The following is a 27,336-nucleotide window of genomic DNA, read 5'->3' as shown; positions in this document are numbered from 1 at the left end:
TTCACAAGAATGATTCCAGCGATAAAGAACTGTGGTTATGAGGATTGATTGGAGAGGTTGGGGCACTTTTCCTTTGGGAAAAGAAGACCGAGAGGAGACTTGATAGAGGTATTCAAGATCCGCAGGGGTATGGATAGGGTAAATAGTGAGAAACCGTTCGCACTCAAGAGAACATCAAGAACTACAGGGCAGATTCAAAATAATTGGCAAAAGGAGTGACATGAGGAAATTTTTTTTCACTCAAGAGGGTGGTTGGAGTCTGGAACAAACTACCTGAAAGGGTGAAGGAGGCAGGTTCGATCGAGGTATTCAAAAGGGAATTGGATCGCTACCGGAAGAGAGAGAATGTGCAAGGTTATGGGGATAAGGCAGGGGTGTGGGACTAGGTGGAATGCTCTTTCAGAGAGCCAGTGCAGACTTGATGGGCTGAATGGCCTCCTGCACTGTAAAGATACTGTGAATACTTCTATTTAAAGCATTCTCATCCCTGAAAATTCACTTTTGAAAATAAAACCTTTATTATTAGAAAAAAGATATCTATAGGAACCTTCTAAACTAACTGGTAGAGTGCATGCTTTTATCGAAAAAAGGATGCATCAAGGATGCACTAGTAAATGATTAACCCCTAGGACAGCAGAGGTATTTGATAGAGAAGCATAAGAGTTGATAAAATTTTCAACGGTGAATTTCGTGATTAATAGAAGTGCGCAAATAATTGTTGAAGACAAATTACGACTGGACTGTCCCATTATTCACTCCTCACACAGCCGAAATAAGCTCATGACTAATTCTTACGCTGCATTTAATATTTCCTTTGTCTCGGGTCCATTTTTTGTCTGCGTAACTCTCTGTCAGGCTCTTTAAGGCGTTTTATTATAAAAGGGCTGTATAAATGTGAGTTGCTCCAACGCTCCTTTGATGACGGGGAACGGTCACGCTTTGAGCACAAAACCCTTTCCAACGGTTCACTCGCGTGCACCCTTCAACTCAAGTGCAAAGTGATTGGCAGAAATCTGGCCACCCGAGCACCAATCAGCGTAGCGGCAGGCATGGACACGTGATTCCTCACAGGGCCTCGGGAATAGGAGGAAGTACAATGTACGATGGGAAATGATGTGCTCCTTTGTCAGGTGTAGAGGTAGGTGGCCAAATAGAGAACTACATTCCCCAGAATGCCAGTCGGCTAAATAGAGAACTATATTCCCCAGAATACCAGGCGGCCAAATGGAGAACTACATTCCCCAGAATACTAGGCGGCCTATATGCGCATGCATTTTCCTGCAGCAACACCCACTAGGTTAAACATGCAGGTTTTCAAGTGGTCCCTGGGGTCGTTTAACAAGATATCTTGATATTTGTTTTTTTCGTTGTTGTCAAAAGCGAAAAAGATAATTCTGGTTGTTAGAATACAGTATGCTATATTTCTTTCGTTGCTTGTATAATATGCTCCTTTAAAGAAGGCGGCTGCGCAGCCTCCCTTGATACAGCCAGGACCCCTCGGATCTGTCACTGGAGGCCCCAAGGTGTCTGCGAGAAATTTAAAGCTGGACAGCGATTTGGTCCGTGCAGCCGCTCTCCTCCTGAGGCACCGCCATTGTTGTTGCTGAGAGTGTGATTTTCAAGGCGGACGATGCGGCGCTCCCTGTTAATTTAGTGAGCGGGGTATTCGAGGAGGAGGAGGAGGAGGACACAAAGGAGGTCCGAGGGGCTGCCTCAGCTGTCATCCTGAGGTGGAGGGAATCCAGAACTGGTACAGGGTCATCCTGACTGTCATCAACCCCTCCCCTTCCCCCTCTTCCCACTCCCCCCACAAACCCCCTCCACCTCCATCACGATAGGGCTGTTGGTAAATTGAAGGGAAAGAGCAACAATAGTAATATTCTTCCCTCCCAGCCCTGTAAAAAATGGATCGTGAAAGAGAGAGTGAAGATAATTTAGATTACTCAGTAGCAAATGTAGAAAAGGTAAGACTATATCAGTTTCATTTATTTGTAACATGGTACCTTTCGCCATCCTATCATGGTTTCTGTGAACTCTAAAACGTGTAGGTACAGTACATAAAAATCATTACCTGGCAAGTGGATTCCCTGTTCTACCAATGCTTAGTCATAAATGTAACAATATTGTGTCTTTTTGCCTAGTTAGTAATAAAAGGGATTGTAATCATTGTAGTTAGATTGTAAGTATTTTTATTGTGTAATATAATGATGCCATCAGTTGCAATTTACCTTTGACACACTTATTGGAGCTAAGCTTTTGCTGTGCAAATGGGTATACCTTGTTGGCTTTAAAAGTAATAGTTTGTTATCTTTTGTTCCATTATTCCATACAAGTGTATTTGTGCCTGTTGTTTGTAAAATTTTAATGCTGAAGTTAGATCCCAGAATGGACCTAGAAACATTTAGCCTGCTTTACTCGAGGGGAGGGGGGTAGGGTAGGGTAGATTGCACATTTGTCTATTTATCAAAAATATCATTCTACAGTAAACAAAATTATTCTTTAGGCACATCATACTGGAAGCATGCTTGTGTATTTGAAGTGTCAAAGGCTAATTAGTAGTGGGCCATCTTTCAAGATATGGAGCTATTTGTCAAAATAAGTTATTTTTATGAAAATGTACCTTTATTGTACAGAGCTATGTTATCTTAGATTCCAAAGGATTATTTGTGATTGTAGTAACAACTGTGTAAACCAACCCATTTTTACTCGTTTGTTGTATTATGCTTATGAGTTATTGAATCCTTGAAGCTGACCTGCTACAGCAAGGAACAGGGAAAACAAGATCTTGGCTGTGGGAGGTTAAACAATGTGAAATAGAGGTCGGAAGAGTCTGATTTAGAACAGGGAAATTGTAATTAGGCCAGAATGGAGTTTTAAATCTCTACATTTGTAGGAATCCAAATGTGAAAAATATAGACCTCTGAAGGTTTTTCTGTCCTTAGGCAGGATTCTTCTCCATGTAGTTTGATCTCATTCTCTGAATGATCCAAGGTAGGCTCATCTCAGGGCCGTATTTGACCAATGAACCTGGCTCATGACTTTTGGTGCCTACCTCCTGTGCTAATCTAGTTTTGCTAAGAAGGATTATCTATCTGGAAGATACGTTACCGCTATTTTATAAAAGGGTTTTAAGAAGTAAGTGATCCCACCAGAGATGACTAGGTTTGTTACCTCTTGGACAATGTGTGCAGTTTTTCATAGCTATAAATAACTAGACAGTTCAAAAACAACAACAACTTGTATTTATGACTTTAATGTAGAAAAATGTCCCAAAACTGCTTATACAATCAAAATTACAATGGCAAGCCAAAGATGATAACCAAAAGCTCAGCTCAACAGTTGGATTTTGAAGATGGTCTTAAAGGAGGAGAGGGAGGTGGTGAAAGAGCTTAGGGAATTTGAGAATCTGGTTGCTGAAGGCATGTGGGAGGGGTTGGTGCACAAGTGCCAGTGTCACAGGAATAGTGTGTTTTGCTGTGTGGGTTTGTAGCTCTCAAAGGAGTTACAAATATCTAATTTTAGATGAGTCACAATTTCCTCCAGTTGGCCATTGGAAAGACTGAAGCCATTGGCTTTGACTCACCATAAATGTCACACTTGTGTCACCAATCCAATCACTTCCCCATCAGCTGTCTCAGGATGAACCCTACTGTTTGCAATCTCAGTTTTATACTACCCCAATCCAACCAGCTTCCCTTCCTGGCTTTCTTGCTAATTGACATTGTAAATGATTCCTTCTCTTCAGGTACTTTTCTGCTTATTTAAAAAAAAATCTCTGCCATCTGTCCAGTCCTCAAAAGATCCCTTTTTTTCCCTCACTCCCTCTGCAAACTACCACCTACTTCAGTCTGCCTTCCTCTCCAAAGTGCCGGAATGTGTTGTCTCCCAAATTTCTGCTCACCTTTCCTGCAACTCCATGTTTGAATCTCAGGTTTCCATTCTGGCTGTAGCACTGAAATGGCTCTTACCAAAGTTGCACATGACATCCTCTGTGACTATGGCACATTTTCCCTCCTTGGCCTCTCTGTAGCTGTTGACATGGCGGATCATGCCATTGTCTTCCAACACCCTTCCTCTGTAGTGCTGCTCAGTGAGATTGCACTGGGTTGGTTCCAGTGTCAGCTATCTGATTGTAGAAGAATATCTCCAGCAATGTCATAACTTCCAGCCCCCTGTACTTCACACTGAGGGCACCCTCTGCCATGCCTTGTGATACTTCCTCTGTGCTAAGTGGAATAGATTAACAACAGATCTAGCAACTCAAAACTGGGCATCCATGAGGTGCTGTGAACCTACAACAGTAGCTGATTTTTATTTTACCACAGACTGTAAACTCATGGCTCTGCGTATCCCTCACTCCTCCATCACCATGAAACAGATGACCAATCCTAGTTCAATGATGAGTGTAGAAGAGCATGCCAGGAGCAGCACCAGGCATATCTGAAATGAGGTGCCAATCTGTTGAAGCTACCCACACAGGCCTGCATTCATACTGAACAGTGGAAGCAGCCTACTACAAACAGCTAAGTTATTCCACTACCAATGCATTGGGTCAACGCTTGCAGTTATGCCACATTCAGTCATGAATGGTGGTGACCAATGTTGCAACTGGCAGGAGGGGAAGGCTCCATGAACATATCCATCCTCATTGATGATGGAGCTGAAGATTTTGCAACCATCCCTCAACTAAATGATCCTTCTCAGCCTCCAGGGAAGGTCCCCACTATCATGGATGTCAATCTTTAGCCAGTTTGATATGTGTTATGAATAAATGGCTGAGTGCACTGGATACATCAAAAGCTATGTGTCCCAGAACATCCTGGCCAAAGGCCTGTACTCCACATCTAGCCCTGACCCCCAGCTCATCAGTTTGAGCACAGCTACAACACTGATATCTGCCTGACAAAGTGAAAAATTAGCTAGGTATTCAAAATCATAAGAGGTCTGGAGTAGATAGGGAGAAACTGTCCTCATTGATGGAAGGATTGAGAACCAGAGGACTCAGATTTAGAAATTTGGCACAAGGAGCAATGGCAACTTGAAAAACTATGCAACAAGTGGCTAGGATCTGAAATGCACTGCCTGAGAGTGTGGTGAAGGTAGATTCAAATGTGGCTTTCAAAAGAGAATAGGATCATTATCTGAAGGGCTATTGGGAAAAGGCTAGGGAGTGGCATTGGTTGAATGGCTCTTGCAGAAAGCCAGCACAGATATGATGGGTTGAATGGCCTCTTTCTGTGCTGTAACTATTCAATGATTCTATAGGTATGTCCTCTCTCAAAGAACAACAGGACAAATTCAATGCTGCCAAATACTGTGCTATCAGGCTTCTCCCATTCATCAGCAAAGTGATGGAAGGAGATGTTAAACAGAACTATAAAGCATCACTTATTCACCCATAACCAGCATAATATCCTGTTTGAATTTGGCCAGGACTATTCAGCTACAGACCTAATTATGGTCTTGGTCTAACTGTGGACAAAAGAGTGGAATTAGGTAAGTGAGATGGGAGTGATTTGTCCTTGACATGAAGGCAGAATTTGCCAAGTGTCACACCAAGAAATTCTAGTAAAACTGAAGTTAATGGGAATGAAGGAGAATACTCCCCAGCGGCTGGAGTCCCATCTAATACAAAGGAAGAAGGTCGTTGTTATTTGAGGCTATTCATTTCTGCCCAGGTCATTGCTGCAGTAGTTTCTCAGGAAAACATCCTCCTAGCCCAACAATCTTCAGCTGCTTCATCATTAGACTTCACTTCAACAGGGAGATGATGACATGGCGGTAACATCACAGGACTAGGAACCTAGAGGTCCAGACTTATGCCCCGGGGACATGAGTTTAAATCCCACCATGGCAGCAGGTTAATAAATTAATAAGGTCAACATGTATTTAGTTCCATTTGCAAATTCACAGATAAGGAAGCTGTCCATGTCCTCATGCAGTGAGACCTAGGACCATCTAGACTTGCGCTGATAAATGGCAAGCACATCTATGCCATACAATAGCCACTAATGATTATCCCCAACTAAAGAGAAGCAAACCACTTCCCTTTAATATTCAAATGGTATTACAACCCCTAAACCACACACACACACACCCGCCCCACCCCCATCATCTTCAATGAGCAGAAACTCCAATTTCCAAAATTATGAGCATGTCAGGATGCTGGGTATTCTTTGAAGAGTGACTTGCCTCGCTGCCACCTACAAGGCACAAGCCAGGAGTTTGATGGAATATGTTTTGTTTGTCCTGTGCAGTTCCAACAATGCTCGAAGCTTGACACTATCCAGAACACAGCAGTCTACTTAATTGGCATTTCACCCATTAACCTAAATATCCACTCCTCTGACCACTGCATAACTTGACTGCAATGTGTACTATCTACAGGATGCACTGCAGCAACCTTCGAAGACCACTTTAGCAGCATTTTTCAAATGTGTGGTCTCCACCACCTAGAAGAACATGGGTGATACTGCATGAGATCAAAATGACCTCCAAGTCACACAGCAGCCTGACTTGGACATATGTTGCCATTCCTTCACTGTTACTGGATTAAAATCTTGGAACCCTACCTAACCACATTGTGGGAACCCCTTCATCACATGGACAGCAATGGTTCAAGATGGCTGTCCATCTCCCACCTTCTTGAGCAACAAGGCATGTGCAAATAAATGCAAACCTTGCCAATGATGATGCCCACATTCCAGGATTTTTAAAAACAAATGATCATTGTTTCCTGGTGGCAGATGCTTGTTAATGCACTAAGAGAAATAGAATGTTGCATACATGGACTCTGGGTAACATGGTTATCTGTTTTAATATAAGTTTGAGCATTATGCTCTGCTAAAAGACCCCTAATATTTCCAGAAATTCTGGAAACTCCATAAATACCATCTTTGCCAGAGAACTTTGACCTGAAATGCCATCTGTAGCTTAGCGGTAACACTCCTCTTTGAATCAGAAGATTGCAGGCTAAAGTACTATTTCAGAGACTTGTTTACATGATCTAAGCTGACACATCAATGCAGTAATGAGGGAGAAGTGCTGTCTCATGGATAAGATGCTAAACTGAGCCCCCTCTATCTCTGCACGTGAAAAATCCCACAGCACTATTCAAAGAAGAGCAGAAGTGTTTTCCCAATGTCCTAGCCAACATTTATCCCACCACCAACACCTAAAACAGATCTGGTTATTTAATTCAAAGCTGTTGGTAGGAACTTTCTGCATGAATTAGCTCCTGTGTTATGTTACACCAGTGACTACACTTTTAAAAAAAATAATTTATTGGTTGAAAAACACTTTAGGATTTCCTAAGATTGTGAAAGGCATTATTTAAATGCTAAGATAAAAGCAAAATACTGCAGGTGCTGGAAATCTGAAACAAAAACAGTAAAATGCTGGAAAAACTAAGCAGGTCTAACAGCATCTGTGGAGAGAAAGACATAGTTAACATTTTGAGTCCGTATGACTCTTTAGAGCTCTGAAGAAGAATCAAACGGACTGGAAACATTAACTATTTAAATACATTTTTTCCCTTTCTTTGTTTCAATCCTACATTACAGCAGTGACTACAGTTCAAAAAATTCTTCATTGGCTGTAAAGTACTTTCGGATGTGCTGTGGCTATAAAGAGTGCTATATAACTATGAGTCTTTCCCTCCTCCCTCCCTCCACCCCGCCCTCGCTTCCTACTGTTTCTTCAACTCTGCTTTTTCCCAAACCTTAAGCATTGGCTCTGGTTCCCGTCTCCTTCCAATATGAAAGTTCAGGTGAAGTCATGAGAGTGGAAGAGTGGGGGTGAGTGGGTGGAGCAACAATGAAGTAGAGTTAGGACAAGCAGAGAAACAATTACAGAAAGAGATGCAGAAATTTCATTTTTTTTTGGTATATTTTCATGAGCAACAGCATGCTAAATCAGCTAGTAAAACAGAGTTTAAATATATTCATAACCTTTTTTGTGGATAATATCCAAATTGCATTAAATAGTTCAGGTGACTAACAACTTTAAGATGTTTACTTTTCTAGTTTATGCTGTCATAAACATTTTTAATTTACCTTTTAAGCAATATTGACTAATTGGTCTTGAGAACCCATGTTTTTTTAAAGAATACACATATCGGGTTAGTTATTTGTTCCTTACTTTTATTCAGACATTGTAAACTGTTTTAAAACTGTAAATTAATTCCACATTAAACTATCCTTTTAGTGGTGGAATTAATAAATATTGTTTTTAAAAGATCATCTGATTGTTATGCAGCTTTGTTTTGGAAAACTCTGCGTCCCTGTGCACACTGAAGAAAGCAACCCAGTTCTACTTCCTACTTAGTTGTAATTGTGTGCTACTGTGTGATGTCGGCTCATGGAAATTAACACTTTAGATGCAATTTTAGATGATTTATTTGAGTTTTGTTTCTAATGTATCCAACATTGTTCATCGCTAGCTACAATAAAATCTAGCATATTGATCTGATTGAACTAAATTTTAGTCAACTTATGGGTAGTAGACAGTTGCATCAATGTATAAATAGCACTGTACCCAATCATTTTATGAAATCATCAGTGAAGGTGTGACATGCACAAGAGAACTTATAACTTCAAGGACTTTCATCGTAATGTATTATTGATTTTGAGTTTGTGGTGAAGACTGGTTTATCAACTCTAATTGGAGAGCTCTGATCAGTCAGCATTTATGGCCTTCCAGCATGGATGAGAATTGGTTGTCTTTTAGCTGATCACTGTGTTAACATCTGTGAGGTACAAGGATGTGAATGAATCTAGTAGCAAAAGAAATGGATCTTGCCAATTAGTTTTTATAGCTCTTTAGTTTGAACAATATTTGTGGGTCTGTAATTTGTTTTTCAGACAGGAGAAAAGTGTTCATCAATTTGACATTTTTTTATTCTGCAAAGAAACACGAAAATTGATCTGAGAGCGGAGCAATTTTATCAATGATCAGTAGCACATTTGTTTCCTGCCTCTGTTTTGTTAACTCTGACTCAGTGATTCCTGTAATATCAGCTGAACAGCAGATCAGAAGTAAATGCTCTCGGAAATTGGTAACTAGTATTCAATTGTTTTTATTCATTCATGAGATGTGGGCTTTGTTGACAAGGCCAACGTTTATTATCCACCCTTAGTTGCCCTTGAGAAGGTGGTGAGCCACCACTTTGAACTGTTGAGGTCATATGGTGCAGGTATACTCGCAGTGCTGCTGGGAGACTTTTGTTTGTTGATGGTTCTAATTTTCCATTATTATTTCATTACTTGGCTTAATATCTGAAAAGGAAGAATATGCAGGGCTACAGGGAGAAGGCAGGGAGTGGCACTAGGTGAATTGGTCCTTCAGAGAGCTAGCACAGACATGATGGGACTAATGGCCCCCCCCCCCCGGCAATAAAAATTCTATGATATATATACCTTTCCTCATCTCCTGACTGACTCTTCTAGGATATGGATCTATGGATACTTGACCTATTCTAACACCTTGCACAAATCACTAGTGATGTGCAAGTCTTGACGATGATGAGCTTTGGTAAGCTGTAAAGCTATGGGGACATTGTGCAGGGCCTCATCTGTCCTTACCTGATGACCAATGTCCATTTTCAGCAGATGCCACTGACTATTGATCAGAAGTTGGAGTTTTGGATGATTTTCTTATTCTAAATCTAAAGGTTTCAGGTGTTTGTATTGCTCTCTCAGCCCCAGCTGAAAGGAACTAAATTGGATCAGACTGGGGATCAGTTCTGGGATCTCCTTAGTCTCTGGATAAATTTGTTGTGCCATTTGCAGTGGACAAGAAATTTCTAACTACATTCTCTGTGAGACGTTTTGCTTTTGTAATCATTTTATAAATTAAAAAGGGAACAGTTTTGCATTGAAGGGAGAGTTTTCTGTACAGAGTACGTTTTTCACTTAAAGTTATATATCAGAAATCTCAAAACTTCTCATTTTGTTGTAGGCATGGGGAAATCCACGATAACCTTGACTTTCACATCTCTCAGAGCCACCTTACCATGTCCAGTGGTATGGCCTAGATATGTAACATGCGCTTTTGCAAATTCACTTTTAGCCAAGTTCATCACCAAATTAGCTTCTTGTAATTGGGCAAATAATTCATCCCAGATATTGTAAATGCTCCTCCCATGTCTGGCTGAAAACTATCAAGTCATCAATATACACAGCACAATTGCTCAGACCTGCAATTACTTTGTTTGTTAGTCTTTGAAATGTTGCAGGTGCATTTTTCATACCAAATGGCATGACTTTAAACTGATATAGTCCATCTGGCATCACAAAAGCTGAACGGACATGATGGGCTGAAGAGCCTGTTTCTGTGCTGTATAACTGTATGACTCTATCTCTTGCTCTCTCCAATAACGATACTTGCAAATATCCTTTTAGCAAGTCAATCTTTGTGATAAATTTTTGATTGTGTTGAGAAAGTGGGACAACCTTCCAACTGTGGCATAGTATATGAATCCGCTTTTGTCACCGCATTCACCTTTCGATAGCCCACACAAAGTCTTTGTGTTCCAAATGGTTCCAATACCACAATAGGCAAACTCCAGTTACTGCAACTAGACTTAATGATATCATTTTGAAGCATGAATTCAATTTCGTTATGTATTTGTGATATCTTTGCTGGATTTAATCTACAAGGATGTTGCCTTAGTGAAGATGAAGCTTCTACAGACACATCGTGTATAGCTAAATTCATCCTTCCCAGTTTATTTCCACAAAAATATTAGTGTGACTGCAATAGCTTCTCTAAATCACTTTGACATTTGTCTGGAAGGATCTCAATATTACATTTAAATTTTCAAGTACCCCCTCATTAACCAATTTTATTAGAGGAAAATCAATTTCAGAATATTGCATTTCTACTTCTTTCTCATTATCTACCACCACTAATACCTCCTTTTGGTCCTCTTCCCTATCAAAGTACTTTTTAAGCATATTTACATGACACACCCTCTGCTTCTTTCTTCTATCTGGAGTATTTATTAAATAATTCACGTCACTCAGCTTCTTTTCATTGCCGAAAGACCCACTAAATCTTGCCTTTAATGAGCCACCCAGTACTGGTAATAGAACTAACGCTTTCTCCCCAGCAACAAAACTATGAGCTGTAGCTTTCCTGTCTGCCTTCACTTTCATCACTTGCTATGATATCTTTTAAATGTTCCCTAACCAACTCACATGCTTTTTCCAGTCTCTCTCTGAAAAGTGATACATAATGCAAGAGAGTAGTTTCTAAATTTTCATGAATCAATTTCAGTGGTCCCCTTACCTCATGACCATAAATTAGTTCTGAAGGACTAAAACCAGCCGGTGCACTAGAAGCATCCCTAAAAGCAAATAACGAATGGAATTCCCCTATCCCAACCCTGTGGATAATTCTGACTATACTCTGTCATCATAGTTTTTAGAGTTTGATGCTATCTTTTCAAAGCCCCTTGTGACTCAGGATGATAAGCTGTTGAGTTAAATATTTTTATCCCCAAATTGTTCATTACTTCCTTAAACAGCTGTGACATGAAATTTAAACTCTGATCTGATTGTATTTCTTTGGGTAAACCATATCTTGTAAAACATTTAGTTAATTCTTCCACAATTTTCTTTGTAATATTTCTCAAAGGTATTGCTTCAGGAAGCCTAGTAGAGATATCCATTATTGTCAATAAATACTGATTTCCACTTTGTGTAGGACCCTCCCTAAAACAATCACTCATGACCATAGTAAAAAGTTCTTCAAATGCTAGAATTGGAATTAAAGGCGCCTACTTAATCACTGCTTGTGGTTTCCTATCACCTGACATGTGTGACATGTTCTACGGAATTTGACTAGATCCCTATGCAATCCAGGCCAAAAAAAATGTTTTTGTATCTCTGCCTGTGTCTTTCTAATTCCTAAATTTCCCCCAATAGAATTTCACGAGCTATCCTCAGAATCTCATTTCTATACCCAAATGGTATTACAATCTGAAGCACCCCTCTCTAGCTTTCATTTGCTGAAGCATAAGGCCCCCATTTTTCTCATCAAAACATTACCCTTATGATAATAACATTCTGGAATACATTTTACCTCTGTTTCTGAGTAACCTGTCTGATATAAATGTTTTATTTGCAAATCCTTTTTCTGTAAATCTACTAACCGCCTTGAGTTAAACACTGCAGCTGAATTGTCTTCCAGTCTTTCTCCCTGAACAACGTTATCAAACATTGTGTCAGCTAATTGGATTTCCATACCTTCTCCCTGCCTTTGAACTTCCTGTTCTTCTTGTTTCAACTTATGAGCCTGTGATCTCATCATTATACAATCTGGAAACAATCCAGGATTCTCTCTCTGCAACACTTCTGTTGAAAACACTTCTACAGGCTGCTCAACTACCATAGGCATCACCCACATCTGTGATCCAGCTATGTCATTACCCAAAATAAATTGAACCCCTGCAGTGAGCAATTTTTCCACTACTCCAACAATCACTTGACCTGTTTTCCACTTACTCTTTAACTTTACCTTCCAAAATGGAATAGGTTTAGCATCTCCATGAACCCTACTTATTATTGCCTGTTCCTGAAACATTCCCTCTGAACAACAAATGTCTCTCTCCCACACCATTAAGGATTGACTAGCCCCTGTGTCTCTTAAAATTTGAACATATTTACCTACTCCACCTTGTACACGTGGAAAGATTTTCCCTTCACACACACAACCTTCAAACATTTCTGCAACCTGCTCCTCAGAATTCTCTTGGGTAATTTGTGAACACATTCCCACTTCTTTACCTATCACTGTTTTCTCCCTGTTTTACTTGTACACAAACCACTGGTTTCTCTTGTGCCTGAACTTCAGAACCCACAGTGCTTTTACCCCAGTACTTTTCTGCACCCCTATAATTCCAACAGATTTTCCCTGCAATTTCCAGCATACAGATTTTGTATGTCCAACTTCATTACAATGGAAACACCTCAATTTTCAAATGTCACTTCTACCCTCAGCACCTTCCTTTTTGTTCTGAGAAAAAAACTTCCTGGGAATTTCCACCTATTCCTTCTTTCTATCCCACTCTATCCTTCTCTGATTTAAAAGGGTGACAAAAAAGGTTTAGATCTGTGAACTAGCTCGTAATCATGAGCTATCTCTGCTGCTTATGACACTGTTTCAACCTTCTGTCCCTCCACATGAGTTCTCACTACCGAAGGAATTGAATCTTTAAATTCTTCTGAAAGAATTACCTCTTCAAGAGCTGCATATGCATTTTTTTTGACACACTTTTAAATCAGAAAAGGATAGAAAGTGGGAAGGTGGGTAGTCAGGGAAGAGGAGTAGGTGGAAATTGCCAGGGAGTTTTTTCTCAGAATAGAAAGGAAGGTGCTCAGGGTAGAAGTGACTTTCAAAAATTGAGGTGTTGTTTCTATCTTTAATGCCCGTATCCACCAGTCAAAATTACTTTTTTACTCTTTCAAACTCAATATACGTTTGCCCAGGCCGTTTTATCATATTCCTAAATTTCTGCCTGTATGCCTCAGGAACCAACACGTGTGCACTAAAATAATCTTTTTTTTTAACCACACCATAGTTCACCGACATTTCTTCTGACAGTGAAGCATAAACCTCATGTGCTCTACCCACCAACCTGGATTGTAACAACAATGCCCAGTTTTGCTGTGGCCATTTCATCTGCTTAGTTATCTCCTCAAATGAAATAAAGAATGTTTCCTCAAACATTGGCAGAGCTTGTACAAATTTAAACATCTCCTTACTGGGTTCTGGTCTGAAATTAAGTCCTTCCTCACCTACTGGCATCTTTTATTTAACTGCCTGCATTTTAAGCTGGAATTCTCTCTTTTTCTAGCCTAGCAATTTCTAATTCCCTTTCTTGTTTTCTTTCTCTCTCTTGCCTTTCTGCCTGCTCCCTTTGAAATGCTCTTCCTTTTTTCTTTTTCTGCTGCCTGTAGCTCAAGATTTTTCATTTCCTTTGCTTGTTCAAGTTCAAGCTTCTTCATTTCTATCTGAAGTCTCACCACCTCCAGCTGTGACTCACTAGTGTATCACTTCCAACTTTAAATGCTGTGCTATACCTTCAATTATATCTGCTTTCTTTGCCCCTGCAAGTGGCAATTGTAATTTATCAGCCAATTCCATTAAATTAACTGTAGCTACCTTTTGTAAACTAGCCAAAGTTATAATTTTGACTCCCAGACAAGCTTTAGTAACTGCCAAAGCCATAGTGCAGCCTCACCACTTAAAAAAAAACACCTCACACCAACTCCTGAATTCAAAGTGCTTCTTGTACTTGTAACCTCAAGTTTCACCAACTCCAACCAATCAAGGAATTTTAAATATATCCCGCAAAGAGCCCCCAACTATGTTATGGCACAGCCGATAGTAAATGCTGTGGTGTTCAAATCCCAGAGGGAAACTTGAGACAACTGCCACAACTTGTTTTGCAATTTGTATGAATTTCGAGATGCATGCCTTGAATTCAGTAGTAATAAGACCACCAAGTCTTATAGGCTTCTTACCAAACTAAATTAAACCTTTATTAATAGAAGAAATAATTTTAAATACATACATAGATCTACAAATTACTACTATGATAACTTCAAAATCTCTTAATTAATCTAGCTCCCAGTTACATTTTCATTAAGGCAACAGTAAGACACACACATTAAAAGACCCAGGCAAAGAAACATGATACCTTGAACAATTCAAAGTGAGTTTTCTTAACTTCAGTTCTTTGTATTCAGCAGCTCGAGGCTTAGATGCTGAAGGTGTTTCACACTTGTTAGGTCTTAGAATGCTTGCCCTTACACACAGCCTTTGCTCCTTTATACATATTTCCCCTTTGAATGCAAACTCCCATTGTTTCACTATGTTTTTGGACCCCCCTGATCATAAAAATCTCTCATTTTACTAGTAATATTTAGGAAAAGTAAAGACACTGGGCAGAATTTCACCCAGGTTAGGCGGGCTTGGTGGGGGCAGGTGGGGTCAGTCGGGACGCCAACCGCCACCCGCAATTGGGGCCAGAAGGCGATTTCATGGTGGTGGGCCAATTAAGGCCCGCACAGTGTGAAACGCGAGCGGCAGCTGCCTGTGCGGGCGGGGAGGAGGAGGGTGGGGGGGAGTGTGACCTTCGCGCAAGTGATCGCTTGATAATCTCCCTGAGGCTCAGAGCTTATAAAAAATAATAAATATGCAATGAAACATGTCCCTTCATGTGACTGTCACATGATCAGAGACATGTTATTAATTAAGTTTTAAAATTTTTATTTTGTTTTTATTTGCCCGTGGATGAGGTTTCCTTAAGTGCAAAGGCCGCTTGGCTTTTTTGCCTGCCCACCAACCGTAAGGTTGGGCGGGCAGTGAAAAATTCAATTTAATTGATAATTTAATTGCCTTAACAGGCCTTTTAATTGTCGGTGGGCATGCTGCCGATTGCGATGCGTGCCCGCCAAATGAAATATCGCGTGACTGCGTGTTGACATCGGGACGCTCGCCCAATGTCAATGTGTGTCATTTTATGCTTGAGCAGGTCAGGCACACACCCGACCGCCGAGCTAAAAATTTTACCCACTGTTTCTGAACTTGACCTGGCTAGGTGACACATTTCACCTGCCCTTTGAAAACAATCTAGTCTAGTTTATTTAAAAACGTAAATGTCCTTTTACACCTTACATTCTAAACTTCCCCCATGTTTACATACTTAACATTTCAAACCTAACTCATCTTCTAAAACATCAAAGCCTTCAGACTAGTTGCCTTTAATCCAATTAAGTCACACACACAGACACACACGCACACACACACCACTATTTCACAATAAATTCCAATACCATTATATCTTCTGACACTGCGTTGATTTATTTTTTGAGGTTCAGCTTGGGGAGTAATCCAGCACTCAAACCCCTGGAGAATATTTTATATCACCAAAAGAACTTTTAAATTATCACACCACCTATCTAACTGGCTTTTTGTGAGCAAGGCTAATAATTTAGTATAAAGTATGCACCAGTTGTGCTGAAGCAATTAGGATCTATCATCTTTGCCCTGCAGTTCTTTTTAATCACAATTCTGTTTTTCTTCATATCCCTTAATGTCCATGCTTCTTAAGTAAGTGTCTAACTCCCTCTTAAACATCTCAGTTGATCTTGTATCTATGAGCTTCTCCAGTTTTATGTTCCACATTTTCTCAACCCTTTGACGTTTTCTAGTGGATTTCCTTTTAGCCAATGTAGCTTTAATTCTAATAACCTGCTCCTTAATTTGGATTTCCCTACTAGAAAATAGAATCGGCCCTATCTAATCTTAATTAATTCCCTTCATTATTTATAATGCCCCAATTAGATCACAGGTAAAAGAGGTATTGAGCACAAAAGAAGGGAAGTTTTGATGAACCTTTTGTAAAGCTCTGATTAGGCCACAACTAGAGTACTGTGTCCAGTTGTGGTCACCACACTTTGGGAGGATGTCTTTGAGAGGGTGCAGAGGAGATTTACCAGAATGTAGCTAAAATCCCTCATCTTAGAACCAAAGTTAGGTTGGAGAAGCTGAGGTTGTTCTCCTTTGAGCAAAGGAGATTGAGAGGTGATTTGATAGAGGTGCACAAGAGTATGACTGGTTTAGATGAGGTAGACAAAGAAAAACTCTTCCCATTAGCTGATAGTACAAGGACAAGAGGACATAGATTTAAGACTTTGGGCAAGAGATGCAGAAGGGATGAGAAGAAGACCTGTTTTACACAGCAAATTGTAATGACTGGGTTGTGGGAGCAGAGACGATGAATGATTTCAAAAGGAAATTGGATGAGAATTTGAAAGAAATAAACTTGCAGGATTATATGGATAGAGCAGGGAATGGAACTGACTGGATTGCTCCAGAGAGCCAGCATAGACTTGATGGGCCAAATGGCCTCCTTTTGTGCCATAATGACTCCATTACTTAACCTCATTTCTATGGCACATAATTTTAAATTCACCCATCACACATCATAACTTGGTCCCTTAATTTTAGCTTTCATAATGGTGAATCATCATTGAACTTTCTCCTTCTAAGGTGGGATACCAAAATTGAATATTGTACTCTGAATGAGGTCTGTTCAGCACTGTATTTCTTTCATACTTACATATTCTAAACCTCTTGTGATGTAATTAAAGAAATTAGCATAGAAAGGGAGGAGGTTCTAGTGGTCTGGCAGGCTTAAAAGTAGATAAATTTCCAGGTCCAGATGAAATGTATCCCAAGCTGTTGAGTGAAGCAAGGGAGGAGATAGCAGGGGTGCTGGCAATAATTTTCAATACTTCTCTGGCCACAGGAGAGGTGTCAGAGGACTGGAGGACAGCCAATGTGGTACTGTTATTCAAGAAGGGAGGAAGGGATAAACCAGGGAACTAAAGGCCAGTCAGTCTAACCTCAGTGGTAGGGAAACTGTTGGAAGCAATTCTGAGGGATAGAATTAATCTACACTTGGAGAAGCAGGGATTAATCAAGGACAGTCAGCATGGTTTTGTTAAGGGGAGGTCATGTCTGATCAATTTGATTGAATTTTTCAAAGAGTTGACCAGGTGTGTAGATAAGGGCAACACATTTGATGTAGTCTACTTGGACTTCAGCAAGGCTTTTGATAAGGTCCCACATGGGAGTCTGGTGACAAAGTTAAGAGCCCATGGGATCCAAGGCAATTTGGCAAATTGGATCCAGAATTGGCTGAGTGGCAGGAAGCAGAGGGTGATGGTCGAGGGGTGTTTTTGTGACTGGATGCCTGTGTCCAGTGGGGTTCCACAGGGATTGGTGTTGGGTTCCTTGCTGTTTGAGGTACATATAAACGATTTAGACTTGAATGTAGGAGGGTTGATCAGTAAGTTTGCGGATGACACAAAAATTGGTGGGGTGGTAAATAGTGAGGAGGATAGCCTTAGATTACAGGAGGATATAGATGGGCTGATCAGTGGCAAATGCCATTTAATCTGGATTAGTGTGAGATGATGCACTGGGGCAGGACAAATAAGGCACGGGAATACACGATGAATGGTAGGACCCTGGGAAGTACCGAGGATCAGAGGGACCTTGGTGTGCATGTCCACTGGTCCCTTAAAGTAGCGGGACAGGTAGATAAGCTGGTTAAGAAGGAATATGGAATACTTGCCTTTTTAGCCGAGGCTTAGAATATAAGAGCAGGGAGGTTATGCTGGAACTGTATAAAATGCTGGTTAGGCCACAGCTAGAGTATTGCGTGCAGTTCTGGAATCCGCATTGTAGGAAGGATGTGATTGCACTAGAGAGAGTGCAGAAGAGATTTACCAGGATGTTGCCTGGGCTGGAGAGTTTTAGTTATGAGGAGAGATTGGATGGACTGGGGTTATTTTCCCTGGAGCAGAGGAGATTGAGGGGGGACATGATTGAGGTGTATAAAATTATGAGGAGCATAGATAGGGTAGACAGGAAGGAACTTTTCCCCTTGGTGGAGGTAAGGGGCAGAAGGTTTAGAGGGGATGGGAGGAAGAATTTTTTCACCCAGAGGGTGGTGGGAATCTGGAACTCACTGCCTGAAAAGTGTGGTAGAGGCAGAAACCGTCATAACATTTAAGAAGTATTTGGATGTGCACTTGCGATGCCATAGCATACAAGGCTACGGGCCTAGTGCTAGAAAATGGGATTAGAATAGTTAGGTACTTGTTTGACTGAGGCAGACTCGATGGGCCGAATGGCCTTTTTCTGTGCTGTAGACCTCTATGACTATGATTCTATGACTCTTGAGATGAATATCGCCTCCTGCCTTACCCAATTTATTGATGAAACTTTCATCCATGCTTTTGTTACCTCCAAATTTGATTATTTCAATCCTCCCCTGGCCAGCCAAGTCAGACGTGGGGCATTGCAGTTGGTTTTGGGACCCTCGGATTTGGGAACAGATAAAGTTAACTATGGTTTGTACAGTTGATTGTTATTCAGAGACTCCTAGAAGCTGGTTGCTGAATGACAAGAATTATCTTCTGATGCTACAGTTAAATAGTCTGCCAGACCAGAGCACACTGTTTAGGCTCACTGATTTATTGACTACCTGAAGAAAGTACCAGAGGGTTCCTAGTACCCTTGTTCGCATGGTCCTACAGGAGATCGTCTGGAAAAGAACTGGTGAAAAAATCGGAGTGATAAAATTCTAACAATTTTTAGTTGGTCTACCTCCACCTTACTTGATCGAGATATTTTAACATACAAATAATTTATCTGCGGTGGTGTAGTATTGAAACTCAGCCAGGAAGGTTGTATGTGGGTGCAAACACGATGTCTGAATGGCCTTCTTCTTTGCTGTAACAATTGTGATTCTGATTCCGTTATATATTCAATCTCTGATCTGAGCTTAATTACCGGAACACGAAATGGGTATTGGTGAGGGTCTGCGATTGGATTTTGTAGCCTTGCTACTAAAATAAGGTCTCTCTTCTTCTTCAGTGTAGTTTCTATCTACATTTACTGAAAGAATGGAAAAGACTGTTTTCATGAATAAATACTTTTGTTCTGCATGATAACTATGAATATTTGTTCCTTGTAACATTTTTAAACTAGCAGAGGCTATTGAGGTATCTAGGATGTGTTTTGCACGAGCAAAAATATCAATTTAAAGTGTACTAGATTTCATCAATCTAGTTGCATACAAAATTGTATTTCCCTTTATAGGACACTCGAATTGGGTGATTAGGTGACTAATGAGACTGTTCAATCTCATTGATGTCTGTTAGGTACCTGATATCAACAGTGAAACTTTGTATAACAGAAGTAGCTGAAATTGAAATTTTGAGCTGCTGAGTTTTCAGTAATGTATCCAATTGCAGCAGTTTAATTCAGGTATTTTTAATATTAGCTTTTAGTAAACCACATGTAGTAATAATGGGTCAAAGCTGCAATACAGCAATCATGGAATATGGGATATTGGATTCAAACTATTGCCATGCACAACAGATTAAATAAAATGGCGGAATAGAATTGAGAAGGTAAATTTGAAAGTGGAACCAACCTATCATTACAATAACTAAGTAGAGCTAGAATAAGTGCCTAAAAAAAGAAAATTTACATAGTGGGTTAGTAAGGAAATTTGTTTGAACTGGTGTATCCCTCAGTGTTTTGAGGCCCTAACAGGTCAAATTTTCACGATTACTTTTTATTTTTTCGATATTCCACAGGGCCAGCTTCCGCTCTGATTTGAAGCACACCTCTTAATAAAAAAATCCCAACCTGGATTCAGGCTAACTTCTACAAATTTGTTTTAGCTTATTTTTGTTCACCTTTTATCTGTGTTTTTCCTGGAATCATGCAATAGAGGGTTTTAAACTGAGAAGATTTTCTGGGATTCAGCAAATAATCTGATTTTTTTTATTTGTCTCTCATTTCTGTATTTTTGTGTATTTGTTGACTTGACAACAAATTAATCCTGTTGTTGGGATGAGAATCCTAGGCGAGTTTATTTGCAGAGAATGACCCATGCAATAAGGCAGAAAACTCAAAACAAAAACAGAATTACCTGGAAAAACTCAGCAGGTCTGGCAGCATCGGCGGAGAAGAAATCAGTTAACGTTTCGAGCCTTCATGGCCCTTCGGCAGAACTCAATATGTTTTACGCTCACTTCTAAACTGAAATGGGGAAAAAAAAAGTGTTCAATTGGATGGGAGCCTGCAGTCTGGCTTTAAGTCTCTGTGGGAGCTGAGACAAAAAGAAGTTGGGGAGGTTGGAGGCAAAGAGCACGAGAAACACATTGATAGGATGTACTGGAAATGAGCAAAAAAGGGAGTAGATGGAGAGCAGGAAATACTTGCTGAATGAAGGAGGAAACAAGTGGATAACAAAGAGTACATGAGGCATAAAATGAGATGAAGGGACATAGTGGATGACAAAAAAGACCAGCAAAGCTATAAGATGAGAGACATACTATTGTATGTGAGCAGTGTTCTTGCGATCAATTAGTATATGTTGTATCAAATATGTAATATACTTGTTGCTTATAGTCTGTCTCTTTTAGCTGGAAAGACTAAAACTGACCATTTTGCTGAACATCTTTGACTATCCTATAGATTATGATTAACATGTGCAAGTAGGATCATGTGTTTTTTTTTTACAATGTCTGTAGTTATTTAAGCATATGGAAATTCTCTGTATATATCTTGTGTTAAATGCATCTGGTCTACATGTGGACTTGGAATATTTTGAAGGAGCTAATTGGTCTGACATGCAACTTGCTGTTAGGCTTACTGTTTCAAATGATGCATCAACTGAAGTAAAGCCATTATGGTGATCCTGCTCTTGAAAAAAAAAACGTCTGGCTGGTCCCATAGTTCAAAAGCAGAATTAAGTTCTCTTTAATTGAATTTTCCTCATTAAATGCTGAAGCAATTCTCTTTTTAAAAACTACAGACATTATTGATCTCGCTTACTTTCATAGGTATCCCATTTCACACAATTGTCATCTGGGTAAAATAGTTATATTTTATCTGTCCATTCAATTTCTGTCTGAGTTTTGTTGCAAGACTACATGTAATTTTTTCACTGTCCAACTTTTTGACACCCTTAACTGTCTTTAACCTTTCAATAAAACTTCTCCAGTCTAAATAAATGGAGTTACTAGGAGAAACTGCAGTAGGTCAAGCATGCCTAATATCCGACAGGTTGCACTTTTTCAGCACCTTGGTGTCCTTGTAATATGAAGACTATAACTGTATATAGTACTCCAGATGAGGGTGAATCAATAATCTGTGAATATTCAGTACCACATTTTATAATGTATTATATTCTAAACTCTGCAAACCAAATCTTATTTGCCTTTTATTAACTGCTACCCCACACAGCAAATAGCTGTAATAATCTGCCCACTAATACCCCAATTATTTCCCTAAATGTTTATCCTGTAAGCTAATAATTTAGTTATAGTTCCAATGTTTTTATTGTCTTATCATTTTGTTCTTATTAAATTTCATTTGCCATTTTCAATCTACCTAGACCCATCTAAACCTGATTAGCTGGCTATCGGTTATTTGCAGCTCCCGCCTTTAATATCACTGGGAAATTTTGATTTTTTTTTTGGCCTTTCAAATCATTGTACATCAATATGAATAGCAAAAGAGCCACTATGTCATTGGAACATCCCACTAATTCGCTTCTTGCTATGTACCGATATAGCTCAGTGCATGACCAACCTCTGTTTTTTTGATACTAAAGTAGATTGCCAACTAGATGCAATTTACATTTTTCGAACACTGTTTTATGAACCAACCTTCTAAATAGTACTGCATTTGAAACTTTGTTGGCCTAGATAAACAATGTTTACAGAGTTCCCTTTATCTCAAACTCCAATATCTCCTCAAACAATTCTGACCAAAATGTTCAAAGTGAATTCCCTTAACCCATTATGAAAAATCCTACTTTGGACCTAAAATTTTAAAAACTGGGCTAAGACTTTAAAAAGGCTGAAACTATGCCTGCCCGTAACCTTTAATAATAGGAGCTAACCTAGCAGTATCGAAGAAATTTGTGCCTTGTTATCTCTGAAGAGACGCTAATGACCCTGTGAGCAGCAGGAACCAAATTCAAAGGGAGCTATACAAAGGCCATCTTCATTTCCTTCGTCTAGACCTGGCAAACGGAGACTACCAGTCTGCTAGGACAAAGGACCCTGCATCTTTCCTTTCAAATTCTTAATGGTTGAAACATTAACAATCTCAAGAGTCCAGACAAAGGAATATATATCATTTGTCAAAGCCAAAATAGATAGGTGGGAGTCATGTGACATGAACCCCTAGCTGGGGGAACCTGTAACACTGTCTTGCTGTTCTGCCAATCAGTCTACCGTTTTTCCATCTAGCAAGCAGCAGCTCAGAAAAAAGGGTGCTGTCCAGGTTTGAATACCTGCCCGCCACCCCCCCTGTCCATACACTGTTTGTACTGGAACTTATGAACTTCTGTGCCAGCACCTACAAGACTAATTCATCTCTGTGTTATCCCATTGTGGAAGTCATCTCTACTGGAAAACTGAATTATCCAGCATCAGCCTTCAACCTACTCTGTGAAAGAGTACACCATTGGACTTTGATTCTGGACTCACATGAAACAATAATTCTTTATTCTGTGGTCTTTGCCCTGTAACACTCTTTCTTTCTCTATTCTTCTTTTATTGTATGAATGTACAGGGGCCTATGTAGTGACACTCTCCTCCTGTGGTTTATTTGTGCGCGAATAAATTCACCCTCTGAGTTTACCCTATCCTGAGTTTGCTTTGGGATTATTAATAAAAATTGGATCGCACCAAAACTGAGGGGTTGGGAAATATGCCACTGTTTATGAAAGGGGAAATCAAAATCAAAACTCCTTCCTGATTATGGATGGGTGGCGAGGAGAAATCAGGGCTGTTTAAATTAAACCCCTCTCCTGTCATAACAGAGATTGGGAGCTCAAGTCCGGTATAACCCATATGAATTTGACCAGAGTTTAAGAGACAAGCCAAATCTGATGAGCGTCAATTAGAAGCCAAAAGGGGAAAACTCAGTGGCTAGAATGAATTTTAAAACACAAATAATACTGCCATCTAGAAGGACAAGTGCAGCATACCACCACCTGGAAGTTCCCCTCCAAGCCACTCACCAACCTGACTTGGAAATATATCACTGTTGTTGGGTCAAAATCCTGGAACTCCCTCCCAAACAGCACTGTGAGTGTACTTACACCACATGGCCTGCAGTGGTTGAAGAAGGCAGCTCACCACTACCTTCTCAAGGTCAAGTAGGGATGGGTAATAAATGCTGGCCTAGCCAGTGATACCCACATCCCATGAATGAATAAAGAAAAATCACAGCACATTCTTTTTCCCAAACACTAAGAAAATGGCAACTATTGATGCCCAGATGTTTGCCCAGCAAGGGAATTTGAATGGTGGAACTTTAGCGGCTCTTATCACAGAGCAATTGAAAGCAGTAGCTAGGGAGGTACACTTAAAATTGCCCAGTAAAGTGAAGAGAAGTGAACTATTTCAGTTGGTGAAACATTTGGAGCCATGGTTCCTCATCTGACAGTTTCCTGAAACTAATTTAAAATTTGTTAATGACCATTTACCAGGATGTCATCATTCCAAAATGAAGAGCCGCATTCTCTGATGTCACCCAAGAAGCATGGTTGTATGTCTTCAGGGTTTTTGGTCTCAACTTCGTGGATAACCTTTCGGGATGTCTGTGTGGTGCTGGGGTTTTGACTTGCACAATTTACCAATGTGTCTTTGTCGGTTGCAGTGGAATCACTGGCCAGTGCTCAAAGGACATTGATCTTTCCTGTGAGGGCGCTTCACACCACAGCAATGGCAAGGTTGCTCTGGGTGGTTCAGAAATTGCTTTCCTTGACTTGGATGGCCCCTGCCTTTCTGTGACCAGATGTGGAGGCCTGAGGCTTGGTTTTTGTCTCAAGTAGTGTTCTCTCCCCTTCAGATGGTCCTGTGTTGTTCACATGGCTCAGACAGCCTAACTGGCTGGATTGCCATGTCTAGGGTAAAATCATCTTTAACTTGTTGGAGGTCAGAGAATGAATAGTCTGCAGCACCCACCATGATATTGTCTCTGAGCTCGGACTTTAAATCACCATATTTGCATCCCTGTGCCAGCCTGTAGAGATCGGGCATTTGGACTCTTTCTCTCTCATTAAATTTAGCGCTCTCCAATATTTTGTTGGATCTCAGGTAGAAATAAATATTGAAGGGTTTTAAAACATTATCAAATCTGGCAGATAACTCATCGATAGTTTGTGCAATGATGCCCTCTGCAGTTGGCTCAATTGAGTAAAGAAGTGTATTGACCTGTTCTGCTTCTGATTTTTTTATTTATTTAGGCCTGCAGCAATGCTGTATCTTAATTTTTTTTTCCTCCAAAGACTCCAATTCTGAGACTGGCCTGAGCCATGGGTGAATCCCAGTGGAGTTGGAAATGTGGAATTGTGATCCATTCTGAAGATTTTTAAAAGTGTGGGTAAAGCTTTAAGAGATTACAGGCTTCCAAGTTGTTTTGTTGCTATTCACTGCTGAACAATGGATCGTCCTGCTCTTGCTGGTTTTTGGTGGGCTTTCCAAAATGGTGGCGGCGCGCTTCTGCCTGAAGGAAAAGAGTTCGCAATGGCTGCGTGGGCCAGCTGGCTGCCAACTTAATTTAATCAGCGGTATAGCATTGCAAGTCGGGAGGTGTAGAAAAGAACCATAGGCTTTCTGTTTAGGAAGTCGGATGGTCACAAGTAACCCGAAGTAGACAAAATTAATTATTAGTTTAATTTCTTTTTTCTTTGCTGAACTCGGGAGCCATGCATTGAGACTCTGAGTCGGAGATTGGGATTAGCAATGTGTCTTGTTCAAATGGTGCTTCTGGCTGTATTAGTAAAAGGGGGCTTCTCAGGACCGGCTGCAGCTTGGGCAGTAAAAACAAAACTTGTCTCACCCTTGCAGGCTATGAATTCTGCTTGCTGAAGCTGTACTTCCATGGGACTTCTGTCTTTTAGCTTCCAGGCTCCCCTCTGGAGCTTTCCCTGGTGAATTTTCTCAGCATCTGTAGCTTCAGTTGGGAGCTTCTTTCAGTTCAGAATTAGTTGAAGGTGTCCTTTTTTCTTAAATTTTTTTGCATTCTTGTGAGGATAAGGGTTTTTGATATGGGCGTGGATACCATGAAGTAGGCTTCGTAGTCTTGAGTATATTAACAGCAAGTCTTTATTAACACTCATAACTATATATAGTAGAGGGCACAGGCATGGAGTGGACTCCATCCTAGGTCTTTACACATCTCTATCCATCTCTAGACTGACCCTGGTGCTGGGTCTTATGCCTTCTTACATCAATGTGTGGGCAGCACTGTACTCGGTCCCATATTAACCCTGTAGGCAGGCCCTACTGCTACTCCTTCCACTTTCAGTTCCAAAAGACTATGCTGACTTATACTGATAACTTCAGACTTCTCTAGGCATTTAATGATATTCTGTATGGCATTATCCATTTCCAATGTATGCTCAATGGTATGTAATTTCCAATACTCACCTTTTGCTGTTTTTTTTTAAGCTGGGTGTTATGTTCCCTCCTCTCCCATCCATCAGTATGACTCCTGATTCTGATGATCTTCACCAGAACATGACTATCTTTTGTTCTAGCTATGTGGCCAGGGTCTTGCCCTCTTTCAATGCCTTCAATGTTCCAGTTGCTTCCTTATCAATAATTACTAGTGTCTTTATGATTTCATCCTCAATTCCTACAAAATAAGCCCTAATTTCTTCCATGAACACTGTTGTAATGAAATTACTTATGATACGTTGCATTTTCCAATTGCCTGAGGTATTTCTGAGGCCCTATTACTATTTTGATATTCTTATTCATATTCTAAATGTATTTCTAGAAGCATCTTTTTAATGTCAGTCCTTATCTCATTGGGCAAACAGGTAAAAAGAGACTTTTGTTTAACCTTCTCCATTCTAGTCTTATACTCGTGTCTGTCTTCCACAGGACCTGAAGACCTATAATTGAAGAATACTTTTTGTCCTTATTTCTTGTAATAGCATCTTTGTTTTCTATGTGGTTTTTACTCATAAATCTTATGCAGTAGTAAAAAGTAATTTGTGTATTTAATGTATACTAATTCTGCTCCAAACCTTGTCCCTCTAACAATTCCACTTCAGTTCATTTAACTACTTCCTTGTTTATTTCCGAAGTCTATCCCGCTAAAATGGAATCTCTGCACTTTTGTTCTTTGTGGTGAGTCTGATACTAAATTCTTGTATAATTGTCCATATTTTATTTATTTTAGGATGAAAAATAGAATGCCTATGCAATTTTAATAGAGCATATATTTTTGAAGCTGGATTCAAGGGTGTGTACAAATTTATTTTTGGTAACTTTTAAATCAACATAGTATTGAGTTAATGTTGCACAGTACTTGGTGCAAAGTGAAAATTGTAAATATTCATTCAATATAACAAAAACATCTTGAATCTCAATTGAAAATTTTATGTACGTTTTCTAAATGTTTTCTTTTGAGACTTGGACCACTATCACCATAAACTGGAGTTTAAGCACTTCTGAAATCCTATGCCTTTTCACTATTCAATTTAATACAGTTGATTTAAAAACATGAAATAAATGGATTATTTTGTCCTTTGGAAAGGAACTGAAATAAGTAATTGACAATTTTACTTAGATTTGTAGTGATATCTAATCGAAGTTGAAATTGGTTGGAAACTTTATTTTCTACTATTGGTGAACTGCAGATACAGGCATAGGGTATTTTCATTTCCATTCCTTTCTTCCTCTCCTTGTGCCCTTCCCATGGGTAAAA

At 39.9% G+C, this 27,336-nt stretch overlaps 1 protein-coding gene across 3 annotated transcripts in view; it reads left to right on the top strand.

Annotated features, from left to right (window-relative positions):
- The first annotated feature begins 1,289 nt into the window (after positions 1-1,289).
- Positions 1,290-27,336, top strand: part of ipo13b (importin 13b) — a 151,503-nt gene continuing 125,456 nt past the window's right edge. The window contains exon 1 of one of the 3 annotated variants that reach the window (XM_078561077.1): positions 1,290-1,964. In XM_078561077.1, coding sequence (XP_078417203.1) covers positions 1,905-1,964 — 60 coding nt within the window. In that variant the 5' untranslated portion in view covers positions 1,290-1,904. The remainder of the gene's footprint in view (positions 1,965-27,336) is intronic. The other 2 variants (XM_078561074.1, XM_078561076.1) reach the window with 2 other exon arrangements.

This window comes from Cetorhinus maximus, chromosome 17, assembly GCF_964194155.1.
Source record: "Cetorhinus maximus chromosome 17, sCetMax3.hap1.1, whole genome shotgun sequence".
Lineage (NCBI taxonomy): Eukaryota > Metazoa > Chordata > Chondrichthyes > Lamniformes > Cetorhinidae > Cetorhinus > Cetorhinus maximus.
Note: the sequence above shows the minus strand (reverse complement) of the source record. Positions and strands in the feature narration are given on the sequence as shown.